Source organism: Vulpes lagopus, chromosome 13 (assembly GCF_018345385.1).
Source record: "Vulpes lagopus strain Blue_001 chromosome 13, ASM1834538v1, whole genome shotgun sequence".
Classification (NCBI taxonomy): domain Eukaryota; kingdom Metazoa; phylum Chordata; class Mammalia; order Carnivora; family Canidae; genus Vulpes; species Vulpes lagopus.
In genome coordinates, this window is record NC_054836.1 from 4127757 (window position 1) to 4146116 (window position 18360).

An 18360-nucleotide genomic window follows, 5' to 3' on the forward strand; every position below is an offset into this window, starting at 1 on the left:
CAATCCTTGGGCCCCGCCTCCGGTGCTCTTCCTCCTAAAAGGGATGTCGGTAGGACCAATGCATTCTGATCCACAGCTTCCTCCCCTGGGTGATGGAAGGAATTCAGACTCCTCAGAGGGAAGCCTGTTAGCTCCACTTCCTCCAGTATCAGTAGGAGATTAGGAAGTGGGTTCCAAGGACTCAGGATCACGTGGAAAGGCTCTGTGGAGGAAAGAGGGTGATGCCCCCAGACTGGGAAGGTATAGTGGAGTACTGGCCAGGCTTGTTTATGTGACAGAGACATAAGCATTTTGCCTAGAGCCAGATTCCAGGGGAAGGGGAGAGGGTGCTTACATACTGATCTGGTCATATGGTACTTTAGACACAAATGATTATAATCATAGCTAACTCATCGAATGCTCATTAGGCTCTTCTCTAAGCACTTCACATGCATTGATTCACTGAATCTCACCACAGATCTGTGAAGCACAGAGAGGTTTGATCGTTCAGCCAAGGCCACACAGTAAGTGGTAATGCTGGGATTCCGTCAGGGCATCTGGCTCCAGAGCATGCTCTTGGCCACCGTATTTGACTGCCTCTTGCTTAATTCAGAGGCATCAGAGGTTTTTTGAAGAAATACGTTCAGCAAAGCAAAATCACTTATGCACAACCTCACAGCTCATAAGTGACAGAGCCTGGACCCAGGGTCATCCTAACTACCAAGTGCAGACTGTCCAGTCTCAGCTCTGACTCAGGGTTTTTCTTCTCATCCAGATTTCCCATGCTGTGTTCTCTCTGGCCTCCCTGTACCCCTTAGTGCTTGCTTCCCTCATTCATTCTTGCCCTTAGTGCTTCGCTCAGTAGGGATGTAGCTACTTCTTAACCTTTATCAACAAGAGTATTCAAAACAGTAAAATGTATCAGTGTTGTCTAATGATCTTTTCGGAAATAAGGGAAAATGTCAACGATTTTCTTTCTTTTCATCTGTGTGGACATTCCCTCCATCCCTGCTTTATTTAATGGGAATATTTAGGTAAAGGATGAGAAATGGGATGTAGAGGGAGTTGACTGTGGGCTTTAAAAGCTCAGAAATGTTACCTTTCTGCCTCTGGTGGTGGAGGCTGACAGAGTCTGTAACCACGAGAGGGCACTGTGAGCCCACGTTTAGGAGATGCTTCTGTTAGGTGGCAGGGAGAGGTCTAAGGACCATGACGTTCCTACGACCAAGAAATCTTGCAGTGTTTTTATAGGAGCACCAGCTCTCAGGACTGAGTCACTGTGGTCACTTTTCTACCAAAGCTTCTGAACTAGATCCCTGGAAGAGATACTCCTGGGTCCTAAAGGAGCCTGGGGACTCCCTATGTCTGAGCGGTTACCCTGAGAACAGAGGGCTCCAGGCATTCAATGCTGGGGCAGTTCCTCCCTCAATCTGCCACTCTTAACTTAGTTGTCCCTCTTCGTAGGTTGGGAGGCCTGCCTCTGTTGGTCCAAGCTTCTTTTAAGTAGTCAAGCTACTGCCCTAACCTTTCCTCTGCCTGCTGAAGTTTTCTTTTTCTTTCTCTCTTTCTCTCTCTCTCTCTCTCTCCCTCTTTCTTTCTTTCTTTCTTTCTTTCTTCTTTTTCTTTCTCTTTCTTTCTTTCTTCTTTCTTTCTTTCTTCTTTTTCTTTCTTCTTTTGTTCTTCTCTTTCTTTTTTAAAAGATTTTATTTATTTATTCATGAGAGACACAGAGAGAGAGAGAGAGAGGCAGAGACACAAGCAGAGGGAGCAGGCCCCATGCAGGGAGCCCTACTGGGGACTCCATCCCAGGACCCCAGGTTCACGCCCTAGGCTGAAGACAGGCGCTAAACCACTGAGCCACCCAGGGATCCCCTCGTTTTTTGTTTTTTTAACCTAAGAAATTGGAAAGATGCAGAAACACACAAGGAACAACCTAATAAACACCCATATTCCCACTACACAGAATTAACTCTTTTTTAAAATCATTTTACCGTATTTACTTCCAGCTTATATATATATATATTTTTTTTTATTAAAGATTTTATTTATTTATTCATGAAAGACAGAGGAGAGAAAGAGGCAGAGACATAGGCAGAGGAAGAAGCAGGCTCCATACAGGGAGCCTGATGTGGGACTCTATCCGGGAATCCAGGATCATGCCCTGGGCCAAAGGCAGGCACTAAACCACTAAGCCGCCCACGGATTCCCTCCAGCTTATAATTTTAAAGAAAGAAAATGTAACAGATTTAGCTGAAGTCCCCTTTGACCAACATCCCTGGTCCATTTCTCCTCCCAATTTCCCTTTCTTTGACAGAAAAACAACTCTTTGAGTTTTGTGGGTTGCCTTCCAGTCCATTATTATGCTTTCATATATGCATATGGTGCTGGGTTTCCATAAACTGTTTATGTATTGGGATGCCTGGGTGGCTCAGTCAGTGAAATGTCTGTCTTTGGCCTATCCCAGATGCTGGGATGGAGCCCCACATCAAACCCCACATCAGGCCCCACATTAGGCCTCATATCGGGCTCCCTGCTCAGCAGAGAGCCTGCTTCTCCCTCTCCCTCTGCTGTTCCCCCTGCCTGTACTCTGTCTCTCCGTCAAATAAAAAAAAAAAACAAAAAAACAAAAAAAACTTTTCTTTTCATCTACACATGATACAGTGTACATGATACAGTGTGATAAGTCAAATTATTCTACAGGTCTTGTTGATTAACATAGCTGTCTTGGGACTGATTCCTACCAGATACTCCATCATTTCCTGCTCTTGGGAGTCAACCAATTTATTTTAGACTATTCTTATATTTCCTCCCATATGTCTAAAAAACATGATAATACTACTTCTTGAATGTTCATTTGAAGCATTATCATTTGACTTTCCAATACAGAAGATCAGGATTTAGCTGTTTTACTTTTTAAAATTTTATTTATTTATTCATGAGAGACACAGAGAGAGAGGCAGAGGAGAAGCAGGTGCCTCACGAAGAGCCTGATGTGAGACCTTGTGAGCCTTGATCACAGGACCCTGGGATCACAACCTGAGCCAAAGGTAGATGCTCAACCACTGAGCTACCCAGGCGTCCCAATTTAGATGTTATCAATCTTTGCCTATAATCGGAAAAAAGAGGTGGAGGAGAAGGAACCAACAGAAACAGTTTCAAAAGCTGGTAAGCAAAGGATGAGTGGTAGTTTAGCAGATTTGAAAAGGCAAAGTCTTAGCCAACAGTAGGAAAAACTCATATTGCAGCCCCCCAGAAGGCTCTGAATTGGAGGCAGCAGGAACTTTAGAAGGTAGAAATGAAAACAGGGGGACTGGTCCTTGATCCCCTATCTAACTCTGAGCAATCAGATGACTGCTCTTCTCACACCTGGCTGATTTTCAGTTCATTCTCTAGGGAAGGCAAATAGAGGGTCTGTGGTATTTGAAGGAATTAGCTTCTGGCTTCCAGAACTAATTTTAACAGGTTCAGTATCTTTCTAATTCTTCAGCTTTTGTAAAGTTTTTATTCCTTGACCCACTCCAGACATTTCAAGGATTATCTCTTAGTCCCCAGATTTTGAAATTTTACAATGATGTATATTAATGTAAGTCTGTTTTCATCTGTTGGGCTGAGTACCTAATGACGCCTTTCATTGTGGAAATTCTCATCTTTCAATTTTGGGAAATTAAAAAACTTTTCTTTGATTTGCATCCCTCTCCCCGACACACCCCATTTTCTTAACCTGATTTTAGCACTCCTATTATTCAGATGTTAGACTTCTTCCACTGGCCCTGTAATTCATTTTATTTGTTTGTTTTTTAGTAATCTCTACACTCAAGGTGAAGCTCAAACTCATGGTCCTGAGATAAAGAGTCTCATGGTCTTCTGACTGAGCCAACCAGGAACCCCTTCTCCCCTTCTCCCCCTTTTTTTAATTAAAAAAAAACATGGGGTGGGGGCGCCTGGGTGACTTAGTTGGTTAAGCATCTGCCTTCAGCTCAAGTTATGACCTCAAAGCCTTGGGATTCAGCCTTTAATGGGGCTCCCTCCTCCACAGGGAGCCTGCTTCTCCCTCTCCCTCAGCCATTCTTTTACTCTTGCTCTGCATTAAATAGATAGATAGATAAATAAATAAATAAATAAATAAATAAATAAATAAATAAAATCTTTTTTTTTCTAAAAGAAAAAACCTATTGAATATCTGAAAATTAATTCCTAAAGACCAACCTTTCCAGAAAACTGTAGCTACACAATGCATTCCATCTATCATGTTAAAACATGCATGAGACACAGATTTAAAAAACACAAAACAAGCCACCATTCGTCAACAATCAGCAAAGAGAAAATACATCTTTCCCGTTTTTAATTTCTTTCTCTTATTTATTGAGTTTTTTTAAACATTAATTTATTTATTCATGAGAGACCCGGAGAGAGAGGGGCAGAGACATAGGCAGAGGGAAAAGCAGGCTCCTTGCAGGGAGCCCAATGTGGGACTTGATCCCAGATCCTGGGAGCACGACCTGGGCTGAAGGCAGGCACCCAACTGCTGAGCCACCCAGGAGTCCCTTATTTATTGAGTTTTAAAAATTTCTGCTACATGCTTTAATTTTAAAAGTCTTGTTTGTTTTCTGAATGTTCACCTCTTACAATAGCATGTTCTTTCACAAATACAATATCTTAAGTCTCTGAGGATATTAATGATTTTTTTTGGTCTTGATTTCTTCTTGATGCACAGCCTTTCCTTCCTCTAAGTTATTTATTTATTTTCTCCCTGCTTATGTTGGTCTCTGTCTTTTTTATTAAAGGTTTTCTTCATATTTGATGACTATTTGCTCATATTTAAGAGTGTGACACTAAATGGTTCTCTGGAAACTCTGTGAACATGGGGTGATCTGGCTGGCCCATTTCATTGGGAGAACTCTAAACGTTGATATCTTCAAGTTTTCTCTCGGATTGGTCAGATACCTCAAAAGTTCTTCCAATTTTCCACATGGAACATACATTCCCGCTTGCCAGGGTGTGGCAGCTGAATACGCCAACTAGGGAGGAACTGTAATCTAAATATTTCATAAACTGCTGGCTGTAGCTACTTCGGTCATGAGGATTGGACGACTGCTCAGTTGGCAGCAAGTGGCCTTTAGCATTTTCCGGTAGTTGCTCTGAGTTTATCCCTCAATCCCAAGCCTTTCCTGAATGGATTAACTGGAAAGTCAGTACGGTGAAACTTCAGTGAGGAATGGAGTACAAAGGCTACCTGGTATCTGTAGATGGCTATCTGAACATGCAGCTTGCAAACGCAAAAGGATACATAGATGGAGCATTGTTTGGACATTTGGGTGAAGTTCTAATAAGATCCTAACCCAGAGGAAGAAGAGTGGCATATAGAAACACAAGGCCTTTCATACCCAGTGGGAAGTTGTGAACCACATGTACTCAGCGACTGCCCAATCCCATACTTTTTATTGGACAGGTAATCTTGCAGTAGAAAGAACTCTGACTTCTGGTCCTGAATCTGCTGCTAAATCTGAAGTGACTTGACTCTGGGCAAATAATTTTAACTTAAATTATTAATCTCATTATTTTTGCAATGTGAGGGTTAGAGAGAGGACCCTTCCAATTATATGTACTTCTCTGAGTTTGCTATTTCCATCGTTGAGTGAAAGAACCAAGGCTCATGGCTACTATTTGTAAGAAGGAGAATATACACATTAATACATAGAATATTTCCAGAATTATGGAGATGAAACTTAACCGGTTGCATGCAGGGAGAGGAACTGAAGATGCTTTATTTTTCACAAAATACTCTTGTATCTTTTGAACCTTGAAACATAAACAAAAACTATTTCATATACTTGTGCTTAATCATCCTGTTTCCAGCATAGTATTTCCCTCTTCAACTGTGCTTGGTGTCCCTCAGTAACAAAGATGGCAGAAGTAGGAGGTGCGTAGGATGGAGCTGAGAATGGTTGAGGAGTGTGCCCTGATGTTTGGTCCTAACCAGTGGAGGGTGCCTGAATAAATAAAGGATGAATATCAGTTTCTTTTCAGCATTCCAACTCCTTTGGTTTTGTAACCACATCCCACTGAGGAATTAATTCTTCCCTATCGTAATCAATACTAGTGGCAGTCCAGGAAGGCAGCTGCTGTCTATGAACTCCGACACATGCCAGGTGGCTGTACCACAGGTCCCTTGTGTATTAGGGGGAAGAAAGAAATCAGTTATAGCTCTGCTAATCTCTGCTCCGACAGCTGGAGGATGAAGCTCTGTGCTGGTTCTTTATAACAGGAAGGAAATTCTCAAACCTAGAGTGTGAAAAGAAATCTTAAGAAGCTCTTGATTCTGGTGGACTTGTGGGCTTTGTGGAAATAGCAACGCTCACATGCCTCATACATAGTATTAGGCATAAAATGAAGACCAGGATACCAAAGACTCCATCCAGGGTAAAACAACTCCACAAATGAACAGATTTCCCAAGACAGCTGTAGCACAGGGAAATAGGAGATCAAGGCAGATAATTTCTCCCTCTCTTTGCCAGGGAAAATTTACTCTAAAGATTAGATGTCCAGAGGTCTTCTGGGATTATCAGAGCTCTTGCTTACTCTCTGAACAACCATAAACTGTAAGATCACCTTCACCTCAGTTTCCCTGAGAACAGAGAAGAAACAATCTAACCTAGACCATAATCTGTCAGTCAATTGCATTTTAATGTGTTTTTTTCAAATATTATACGCACAGTAAAATCTTACGGAACGTGAAATTTTGTATTCTGCTTTTTAGCATATATCTTATCATACGCATTTATTTCTCTTCATCATTAAAAAAATTCTTGGCAAACTTAATTTTAAAGGCTATAACCACTTCCCTATTGCTGGACATTTGGGTAGTTTCAAAACCTTTCTGTTACTAAAAATAAAACGCTTAACGTCTTTGTGCTTGCCTCTTTTAAAACAAAACACAGGGATGCCTGGGTGGCTCAGCGGTTTAGCGCCGCCTTCAGCCCAGGGTGTGATCCCAGGACCCCGGGATGGAGTCCCAAGTCGGGCTCCCTGCATGGAGCCTGCTTCTCCCTCTGCCTGTGTCTCTCTGTCTCTCATGAATAAATAAATAAAATCTTTAAAAAAAAAATAAAACAAAACACGTGTTTTTTTTTTTTTTTTTATGATAGTCACAGAGAGAGAGAGAGATGCAGAGACATAGGCAGAGGGAGAAGCAGGCTCCATGCACCGGGAGCCCGATGTGGGATTCGATCCCAGGTCTCCAGGATCGCGCCCTGGGCCAAAGGCAAGCGCCAAACCACTGCGCCACCCAGGGATCCCCCAAAACACGTAAGTTTTATCTGGAAAACCTACTTTGGCATCAATAAACAATCTAAACCTTTGAAAAAAATAAAACTACAAAGAAAGTTTAAAAAGTCTCATTTTTAACTTGTGGGAAAATCACTTAGGAAGTCATTGTTCATATTTTTTGTTAATATGCCTCTCTGCTTATGTATTTATCCGAATTTCATATTATCTCCCTAGTGCAATTAATAGGTCAGAAGACTTGGCCTTGCTTAAGGCTACGTGTTATTCCTTAGTTTTGAAATTTCAACTAGTGATACCTAACTTCTTTTTTAGACTGATTTTAAAATTCCAAACTCTAAACGTTCCAGGAATTGCCACAGCAGGTAAAGTCCTATTTTTATTCCTTCTACAAACATAGCCACTAAAGTTCGTAAAAGTGTTGGGGTCCCGACTTCGTAAAAATGGAAATATCAAACTACTTCAAGCCTTAGGCCGGCAGTCTTCTCACGTGACGCCTCCGCTTTTCCTTTAAATGCCTGGTCACGTGATTACAGACGCACACCGACGGAGGAAATTCACGCTGTCAGGGCAGAGTCGTTCCTCCCCCACTGTTCCCACCCGTGGGTTCCTGGCTTTCCCTTCCCAGAAGCTGCAACTCCTCGGGAGACGTTCTTCTTCATCCGATACGTCGGGTCACCAACTCTCACTCCTTTCCTTTCCGTTAGTCGCAGGTGCTGGATAGAGCTCCATCTCTTACAGAATCCCACTAGCCGAGGCAGGGTGGCGGGGACTACCACTCCCAGGGGGCATCGCGGGCCCCGCCCCCGGCGGCTCGCAGTGTAGGTTGGGGGCTGAGGTCCCATAGTCTTCTGGCCGCGTGCTGCCCGGAGCAAGCGCACTACAGGTTCCGTGGCGCCTCGCGCGCGAGTAGAGCCGGGCCAGGCCGGGGCGGGGCCGGGCGGGGTGGGGCGGGAGAGGCCGGGGCTGGCTGGCCGGCCGGCGGGCGGGCGGGAGGAGGAAGGGGGTGGGAGCGGAGGCGATGGAGGGGAGGAGTGGGGGAATGGGGGAGGGAAGGGGAAGGGAGGCGGGAGGCGGGGCCGAGCTGGAGCCGGAGCTGGAGTCTGAGCCGGCGGTTGCAGTGGAGGCGGTGATGTCGGTGCAGGTCGTGTCAGCAGCGGCTGCCGCGAAGGTGCCTGAGGTGGAGCTGAAGGACCTGAGCCCCTCCGAGGCGGAGCCGCAACTGGGACTGAGCACGGCGGCTGTGAGCGCCATGGCCCCCCCGGCAGGCGGCGGGGACCCTGAGGCTCCAGCTCCCGCCGCCGAGCGGCCCCCGGCCCCTGGCCCGGGCTCGGGGCCCGCCGCCGCTCTCAGCCCTGCCGCCGGGAAAGTGCCTCAGGCGTCGGCCATGAAGCGGAGCGACCCTCATCACCAGCACCAGCGGCACCGCGACGGCGGCGAGGCCCTGGTGAGCCCCGACGGCACCGTCACCGAGGCGCCGCGCACAGTCAAGAAGGTATTGGGGCCGGGGTGCCTCTGGCGGAGAGAGGGATGGGGGGGGGGAACCGCAGATCCTCGCGGCAGGGCAGCACCAGCCTCCACGCCCTCTCTCCCGGTCGCACTCCCCTGGGGAGCCCTTTCCCCTTCAGATCCACTCTCTGAGAGATGCCCCCACCTGCCAGCCGCGCCGGGGAGCGAAGACTCCAGGTGGCACGGCCGCACTTCGCTATGAATAACATGGAGGTAGCGCTCTCGCTACTACTTGGAATAGGCAGGGGAGGAGAGGCTCCTCATACTACCGTTCGCCCCCACATCCAGCACACTTCCCCGTGTTACATTCCAGACTGTTAAGGGAGAGACCCCCCCGATGGTCTAGAAAATCCTTATTGCTTATGAGAGTTCACCCAGCAATGAGGGTGGAAACATCTTTCCTGTTTGGAGGACGAGTAAGCAGTAGTTAACCTCGCGTTGAAATACTCAGTCCTCTGGTTTCTGTACAGATGATGACTTTCTGCCTTTCTGTGGCCAGCCGCTTCCATAGAGCAGTACTGATGCCGTGCCCTTCATTCCAGATACTGCAGTATCCTTGCATCTTCTCTGAATGTGGAAGGGTAATGGAGAGAGTCTCTTCGCTCTTTTCTTCTGCTTAGTAGTTGGCCACCAGGATTATTAGACTGTGTGAAGAGAATGATTGTTTCACTGGTTCCTTTATTATGATCTGCAAGTGTTAGTTAGGAAGAAGTGCTTCTGCTCTGGGGAAAGGCAGTCATTGCGAGGCTGTCTGTCTCAGCCGACAGCTTCTTTCAGACGTAGTTTTGAAGAGCAGGTAGTCTCAACACGGGGAAGTGAGCCTGGATGTATGATACTCCAGTGATCCCCTTACAGTGGCCGTCCGTGGTGTTTCTCTCCTCTCACACAGGGGAAAAAAAGGGGGGGGGGCAACTATTGAAAAAGAGATATGGGTCATATAAAAAGGGATTTATGGCTCTAATTACCAAGGCATAGTATGAACACAGTGATTTGTGGTTTTTGTTTTTTATGTTGTGAATGGTTTTTCATTGCTTTGTCAGAACAGCAGTAAAGAGATGTGAAGCCTGCAATGGTTTCCCTGTGTAAGACTGCTGAGTTGGAACCCCGAATCCAGCCCAACTTTTGTTGTAATAGTCTCATGATTAAGGTGGAAAGCAGATAACCCTTTCATTCTAATTCCCTAGATGTAGGTGATAGATGATGTCAGACGCAAGACTGAAGGAATTTGTTTAATTATAAATTGCTTTAGAATAGTGTCCATTTTGTATGCAGTATGAAACTCCTCTGGGAGGGAATTATAGTATAGGAGGCAGCCCAGGTCCTCGGGTTGATAGTACCTAGATATGTGTCCTGAAATCTGAAATATTTCTGAATGGTTGAGTTGCTTTATAACTTTGGCCAAATCTTTTTTGTGTGAAGATTAGGGATCTTTTTGTGTAAATCTGTAATTTGATGAGATCTCTTGAGGGTAATAGCATTTAACAAATTACTTTTAGGGTATTGGTTTATAGTCAGGCAGACTGGGTTTCAATACTAGTATGCTCACTAATTAGCTTTTGGGTAATTTCTAAATTCCCTGAATTTTCATTTCCTCTTGTATAAAATGAGAATACTAATATGATTGAGGATTAGAAATATTTGTAAAGGGCTTTAGCATTGAACTTGGCACATATACTAGGGACTTAGGGGATGATAGCTATTATTATTAAGGATTTTATTTTATTTCTCCTCCCATAATGTTTTAAGTGCATGTCCTCATAATCTCCCCTGAAAGGCATGCCCAACTCAATAGATTCTTTATAGAGAAGTTGAAAAATCACAGGCCAGCATATCAGTCTGTTTTTCTTAAATCTAGACATGCTTTTTGACCATTTTCCTTGTTGAACCACCTTCTTCCTGTTTTTCCAGCATCAAAATGTGGGTTCCATGATTCTAGATTTACTCAGCAGCCTCAAGGCTATGGAAGACAGGGCTGAGCTTGTCTTACAATGTTAATTGCAACCAAAAAACAACTTTTGCTGGAAGTTAAGCAAATGAACCTCCAGGTGAGGATACAGCTGTATGACACAATTAAAAGACATTGCTGAGCTCCTTTTTGGGGACAGGTTCTTTAACTTTCTCAATATTGAATTGACTGAATTAAAATAAGTGCAGGGGATTGCTGTTCTTTCCGCAAGTTCAAACTCACCTCATCAAGTGTGACAGTGTGACATTTTGATTTGTTGAGTCTTTCTTTTTTTTTTTTTTTTTAATTTTTTTATTTATTTATGATAGTCACAGAGAGAGAGAGAGAGAGAGAGAGAGAGAGAGAGAGAGAGGCAGAGACACAGGCAGAGGGAGAAGCAGGCTCCATGCACTGGGAGCCTGATGTGGGATTCGATCCCGGGTCTCCAGGATCGCGCCCTGGGCCAAAGGCAGGCGCCAAACCGCTGCGCCACCCAGGGATCCCTGTTGAGTCTTTCTTGATTCTTAGATTGTTTATGTAAATAATCATTACGACCTCGATGCCCTTCTGCTTTTACTATAGGGAGGGACGGGGGGTATCAGGACTTGAAATAGCTACCTTTGGCTATGTAATTGGTGACTGCTTGCTTTTATTCTGTAACTCTCACCTGCAAGCTTACTCATCTTAAGTCACATTTTTTGTTGGTTTCCCTTACTCTATTCATGTATTTGTCATCAGTTTTCTTGGTTTTATTACTCGCTTAGCCACACAAGGGAAATAAACTTTTTGTAAGAGCCAGAATTCCCAAGTGCAGTAGTTAATAAGAATGAATATAAGGTACACAGGTTACTTAGTCACATCTTATCTTTGGCTCCTGCCTCCATCATGTAACTTGTGGTGCTGTGGGGATCAGGTCCTGTCATTGTGGCTATGATATATTTGTATTAATGTCTTTCTTCATAAGCTCATGTCAGGTGAACCGAATGAACCAAAAATCTCTGTAAGAAGTGATTTGTGGAATAGGAAGATAAATTCCAAGTGAATGGAGTAGTAATAGTTGAGAGGATTTCTTCCTTGTGTTCTTAAAAATGGGGCAATAAGAGTATCATAGCCCAGCAGGGAAAACAAAGCAGGAGAGTATTTATTTCAGGAAAATGAAAACTTTTCGATGGTAAGGCTGCAAGCCCAAGAGCTGTAGCTTGTGTGTGCCTACATCACGATTGGTAATGACCATGTTCAAGCAGTCTTTTTTTTTTTTTCTTTTTGGCAAACGTATCCACTTTACACTGGATTTGTTTCTGTCAGCAGAGAATGAGTTGAGCCATGTTAGTTCTTTCTTGTCCTGAATTCTTTAAGCTCTTGATTTGGTTAATTATAGATTACTAAAATGGAGCCTTTTGGTTATACGCATGGGAATGTGGGAACAGTATGACTCCTTTTGCTAGTTAGGAAAGTACAGCCTTACAAAATGTTCAGTAAGGCAGTTGGCAGATTGATCCAAATATGATTTACCATTCATTGGCCTTTTATATTCCAGGAATTATTATAGGCATTTTTCTAATCCTGACAATACAGGGAAATATAGGTGACATTATCTCCATTTTACAGATAAAGCAAGGAGGTCCTCGAGAGATAAAGTGCCTTGCTCAAGGTTGTACATCTAGCAAGTTGTAGGGGTAGGACTCAAATCTGTTTTAAACCTTTGCCTGTTTCCAAAGCCCATGTCCTTTTTATTATACCACACTGATTCTTTTTAAATTTTTAGATGTTGGATTCTGGTCTTCTCCCAGAAGTCTTTCAGAATACTTAGTGAACGAGACGCCTGGGTGGCTCAGTGGTTGAGCGTCTGCCTTTGGCTAGGGGCGAGATCCCAGGTCCAGAGATTGAGTTTGACATGGGGCTCCCTCTGAGGAGCCTGCTTCTCCCTCTGTCTGTGTCTCTGCCTCTCTCTGTGTGTCTCAAATAAATAAATAAATAAATAAATAAATAAATAAATAAATAAATAAAATATTTTAAAAACCCTAAAAACAAAGAATACTTAGTGAACTCTAAGGCATGCCTGTCTGGCCTAAGGTTTAGGTTGCTCCAAAGCCAAAGTCAGGGTTCTAGGAATAGGACAGGAAAAGTACAAATGTTGAACCTCAAAAAATTGTAAAATTTATAAGGAAGAAGAGTATCTTATATATAAAAAAGTGTTCCGTGATCAATGATGCATTTTCATGTTAATAATTTATTGATAAATTTATCCTTTTTTCCCTCAAATATATCCTTATTTTTGTTTTTTCATTATTATTTTTCAAAAGGATTTTATTTATTCATGAGAGAAACAGAGAAAGAGACAGACATAGGCAGAGAGAGAAGCAGGCTCCCTGTAAGGAGCCCGATGTGGGAACTTGATCCCAGGACCCCGGGATCACTCCCTGAGCAGAAGGCTCAAACGCTTAGTCACCCAGGTGACCATATATCCTTATTTTTAAAGTTGTAAATAAATCTTCAGTACGTAAGAATATGCTCTTCCTTTTTGTCCAGCTACCAGTTTTTTAAGTCCCACATTCTTAATGAATGAGTCTCTAATTAAGCTTTTTGAAAATTATAAGGAGAAGCATACTATTATGTGTTCCAGCTACATACCAGGCACTGTATTAGAGCCTTAAATATACTGTTTTATTTAATCCTTGTACAAGCTCTCAGAGATAAGGTAGTGTTATCTTTGTTTTATTGAGGAGACAGAGTTGAAGAGATTAAGGAATTTGCCTCAAGGTTACACATTCAGTAAGGTGATGAAGCTAACAGAACTCTATAATCTGTTTGACTCCAGAGCCGAGCTTCTCTTTTCTTTCTTTTTTTTTTTTTTTAAAGATTTTATTTATTTATTCATGAGAGACAGAGAGAGAGAGAGGCAGAGACACAGGCAGAGGGAGAAGCAGGCTCCATGCAGGGAGCCCGACGTGGGACTTGATCCCAGGACTCCAGGATCACGCCCTGGGCTAAAGGTGGTGCTAAACCGCTGAACCACCTGGGCTGCCCTGAGCTTCTCTTTTCAGTTGAAGTTTCATTTCTCTGTTCCAAAGCTCAGATTGAACTTTTTTTTTTTTTTAAAGGATTTACTTATTTATTCATGAGAGACACACAGAGAGAGGCAGAGACACAGGCAGAGAGGGAGAAGCAGGCTTCCATGGGGAGCCCAACACGGAACTCGATCCCAGGACCCCAGGATTATGACCTGAGCCAAAGGCAGATGCTCAACCACTGAACCACCCAGATGCCCCTCAGATTGAACCTTTTAAATCTTATTTAATTTCGACATATTTTGTAGATATTTTTGTTATTTCACTAACCGGCAACTTCTTTTTATTTATTGAGTTTGTTTAATAGTCTTACCATATATTGAACATGTATGAGTTTTCTGAGAAAGTAGCCCTTATTTTGTATTAGTATAATTTGTGAATTCTATTCTCCTTGGGCCTGGGAAAGAGTGAACATTAGGAGGTGTTTTGGGAGGTTGCTCAGAGCTGAATTTGCAGTTGTGTATTAGATGTCTTTTCCAGTAATGGAAGAAATGGATAATCTGTGAAGGGAGAATGAGTTTCTTTATTATAGAAAGCATTTCTCTATCCTACAGTGAAGGGGGGGGTGGAAAGATTTATTGACAACTTTATTCAGACTCCTTGTCGAGTTGAGTTTATAAAGAATAGGTAGCTTTTGTTTAAATAATTGAGAGAGAAGTACAACTGAGGTAGATGGGAGAACAATCCTGACAGTTGCCCCGATCCATCACCCAGCCAGCATGTTCACGTGGTATGCACAATTAGAGGAGCTGAAATTCCATTAACCAAAGAAAGGGTAAGTAAGCTTGATCAGGTTTCTATGGAATTTGTAGGAACTTTTTATAGTCTGACCTCTGGTCCTGGAGTGAGAGCAGAGCAGAGGAGAAAGTGGTAGGTTGAAATTTCTTCTGTTGCAGTTCTGAGTTTAAAACTATTGATTAAGACACATGATTTGTATGATTTTCAGTCTCCTCTTCCCCAACTGTGTTCTACAACAATTCAGTTAGCCATTTTTCTTGGACACTGGACACTTGGACAGCATTAATAATAGCTAGTGATTTCCTTTTTTTCCCCCACTGGTTGTCAAATGATCCTTTATTGAAATATTTTCCTTTGTAGTTAACTCGTTGGGCATTCCACTGCACCACTATTGATGTCATCTATGATGTCATGAGGGTGACGGCCATCAACATTGCAGCCCACAGACTGGGCAGTCCCCAGGATCTCTTTAATGGTTCCAGAAAGTTCTCTGGCTAAAGATCGGTGTCGCATCTGTCGGACAATATTGACAATCTCATCAAAAGTGATATTTCCACTGTGCTTAATGTTTTTCTGCTCCTTTCTGTCTCTTGGTGGTTCCTTGAGGGCTTTGATAATCAGGGCAGAGGCAGAAGGTACCACTTCAATTTGGCCTGTCTGTTCTGAATGGTCAGTTTCACTGTAATCCTTAGACCCTTCCAATCACCGGTTGCCTTGGCGATGTCATCACTAACCTTTTTTGGAGACAGACCCAGTGGGCCGATCTTCAGGGCCAGGGCAGACGTGGCACCGACCTTGCCACCGGTGCACCTCAGGTACACAACTTTGATCTCATTGGGGTCGAACTTAGGCGGCATGGTGGAGGCAGCTGGTGTCGGATGAACCCGGATTCAGGACGACCGAAGACAGTTGCACCTTTGCCTCCTCCGAGCCTAAAGCCAAAAGCAGCTAGTGATTTCCTATTCTTTTCTTTAAGGTTCTGTCAGTAGAAATGTATTTATTTGGGGCACCTGGTTTTTCTAAGCTCAGAGCCTGTTTTATTATTATAAACAGAGTTGATGGAATTTCTCTGACTATAAATCAGGCTTTTCCTTTAAAGCCTGGATACTGCAAAAAGGAATACTGGATATTGAGGCTAAAACTGACTTCATCTTCTTTATCTCTTGCAGTGCTCAATGTGAACCCTTTTGATCACTCTACCAGCTTTGGTACTGTTGACTACCTTTTCTTCGAAACTCTTCTCTTGGCTTCAGTTACAACTCCTCACTAATGGCTGCCATTTACTGAACACTAACTCTCTGCCAGACAGTTATCTCATCTCATTTCATCCTCATAATGACTTTATCAGATGAATATTATTCTTTTTATTTTATAGATGAGAAAATATAGGCACAAAGAGAATAATTAACTTGCTCAAGGCTTTGCCAGTCTGTGATGCCTTTGGGGTTAGTGAGATGAAACACTGTCCATAGCAACAGTGGGAGGCTTTGCCACACTGCCAGTCCCCGTAAAATCGGCTTAAGCTCCTGCACCTAGGCTACTGTGAAGACCACTCTGCAACCTTTTGGATTTCAGAATCTACCCTCCTCAGAGAGAAGGCCTAAGCCACCATGCCTCATATCTCTGTTTACCTCATTTACTATCTGACGTCCAGTTATCCATTATCTTCTAATGCTGGTTACCGTATCAGTCTCCTCATCCTCTCAGCTGATCCAGTTCCCTCATTTTTTTTTTTACCATGTCCTCTACAATTTCCCCCTTCATTCTCAGTAAATCCCCATGTAGCATCAGCCTCAAGCAGCAAGATCAAGTTACAGGAGCAACAGTCGGGGAGCTGTTAGTGTATCACCTGGTATTCAGAACTATAATGGTGTAACCCAAGCCACAGCATCTCCTTAACATTAGCAAACACATCTTTGCCAACCCCATTCTATGTATGATTTTGGTGCTGTTTTTTTAGCTCTGTGGCCCTGAAGCAAGTTTTCCACTCTGAGAGCTGAACCATGGAGCTGAGATTTGCTAGAGAAAATCAGAAAACCAGGCAGAATGATGTCACTGAATTCATAATTGTCAACCTTATGTGCATAATTAGCATCGCCTAACAATATTATACATTTCTCTACTAAGTTCACTTTCCTACTCACTGCAAATGATTGTTTCATACTGTCTATTTCTAATCTCTCATATGTTCTTTTTGAACCAGGGATATGCCTTATACTTTAGTATAAAAACAGAAGCCACCAAAAGGGAATTCCTTCATCTCGATACTTCCTAAATCAACAAACCTACCTGCATCGGGGGCTCATCTTTTTCTCCTTCTCTCCTGTTAGAGGAAACATCCTTCATTCTACCAGAGACCTGTCTCTCTATAGGTGCTCTAATCACATTCTCCTGTCTTCTTAAAAGAACTTCTTCCTTTGATTGTTTCCTCTTTCTACTAAAGCCTTTCCTATAGTATCCCAACTTGATGTAATCTCTCCCATTTTGAAAACCCTATCCTCTAACCCCCATATCTCTCCTCTCTGCTTCTGTCCTGTCTTTCCACTCCCTTTCACAGCTAAACTTTAAAGGAGTTTTCAACACACACTATATACATTTCTTCTTCCTACAAACTCTAACTCACTCCCACCTTAATGCTCTGACCAGAACAAAATCCTCTTGCTAACGTTGCTAATGTCCCATCAGTTTGGGAAGCAGGGTGGTCTGTTTTTTCAGCCCTCATCAAGACCCCCTTGGTAGCATTTGACACCAGCTTCTTACCCAGACACTTCCCTCTCTTGCTTTCATGACACTGCTCTTCACTAGTTTCCCTCTTATTTTTCTGGCTTATCCTTCTCAGTCTCTTTTGTTGGCTCTTTCTCCTTGATCCTGAGCTGTCTACTGTTTCCATTGTATGCTCTCCCTAAGTCATCCGCACCATTCCTGTGCCTTTAAGTGTCATCTACATCCCAGCAACTCCCCAGATTTTTCTTTAGCTAAGACCACTCTTCCAAATGCCAATCCTATACGTGTACCCAACTACTTACTTGCAGTTGGACTTCAAAATTAACATGTCCAAAATGGATATTTTTGTCTTTCTGTCTAATCCCCAAAATATATTCTTGTGTTCTTTGTATCAGTTAAATGGTGTTTACATTATTTTTTTACTTAAAAAAAAAAAAAGATTTTATTTATTTATTTAGAGAGAGCACAAGTGGCAGGAAGGGCAGAGGAGGAGAGGGAGAGAATCTCCAGCAGACTCCCTGCTGAGCCCAGAATCCAATGCTGGGCTTGATCCCATGACCCTGAGAGCAGGGCCTAAACCGAAACCAAGAGTTGGAGGCTTAACTGACTGCGCCACCCAGGCACTCCTAAAAAAAAAAAAAATTTTTAAAGATTTTATTTATTTATTTATTCAGAGGGAGAAGGATCCTGGGATAGAGGGAGAAGCAGGCTCCATGCTGGGACCCTGATGTGGGACTCGATCCTGGGACTCCATGATCAGGCCTTGGGCTGAAGGTGGTGCTAAACCACTGAGCCACCCGGGCTGCCCCCCCAAAATTGTTTTTAATTGCCTAAGAAATACCTGAATATTTTCTTATAAAATAATTCAGTTTAATAAAGCAGAAGTCCTTCCTTGGTCCTCAGCCAGTGTCATTGCCCTCTCTACAGGTGACTTCTTCCCCCCCCCAACCCCACAGGTGACTTATGCCATCCATCATTTTATTTTTTTAAGATTTTATTTATTTATTCATGAGAGACAGAGAGAGACAGGCAGAGACATAGACAGAGGGAGAAGCAGATTCCTCACAGGGAGCCTGATGTGAGACTCGATCCCCCAACTTGGGATCAAGACTTTTG

The 18360-nt window shown here is 43.2% G+C and overlaps 1 protein-coding gene and 1 pseudogene across 2 annotated transcripts in view; one reads left to right on the forward strand and one right to left on the reverse strand.

Annotated features, from left to right (window-relative positions):
* Positions 1–8313: 8313 nt before the first annotated feature.
* Positions 8314–18360, forward strand: part of AHCYL2 (adenosylhomocysteinase like 2) — a 164225-nt gene continuing 154178 nt past the window's right edge. For both annotated transcript variants that reach the window (XM_041728101.1, XM_041728102.1), the window contains exon 1: positions 8314–8755. In XM_041728101.1, the coding sequence (XP_041584035.1) occupies positions 8393–8755 (363 nt within the window). In that variant the 5' untranslated portion in view covers positions 8314–8392. The remainder of the gene's footprint in view (positions 8756–18360) is intronic.
* Positions 14839–15392, reverse strand: LOC121474947 (annotated as a pseudogene).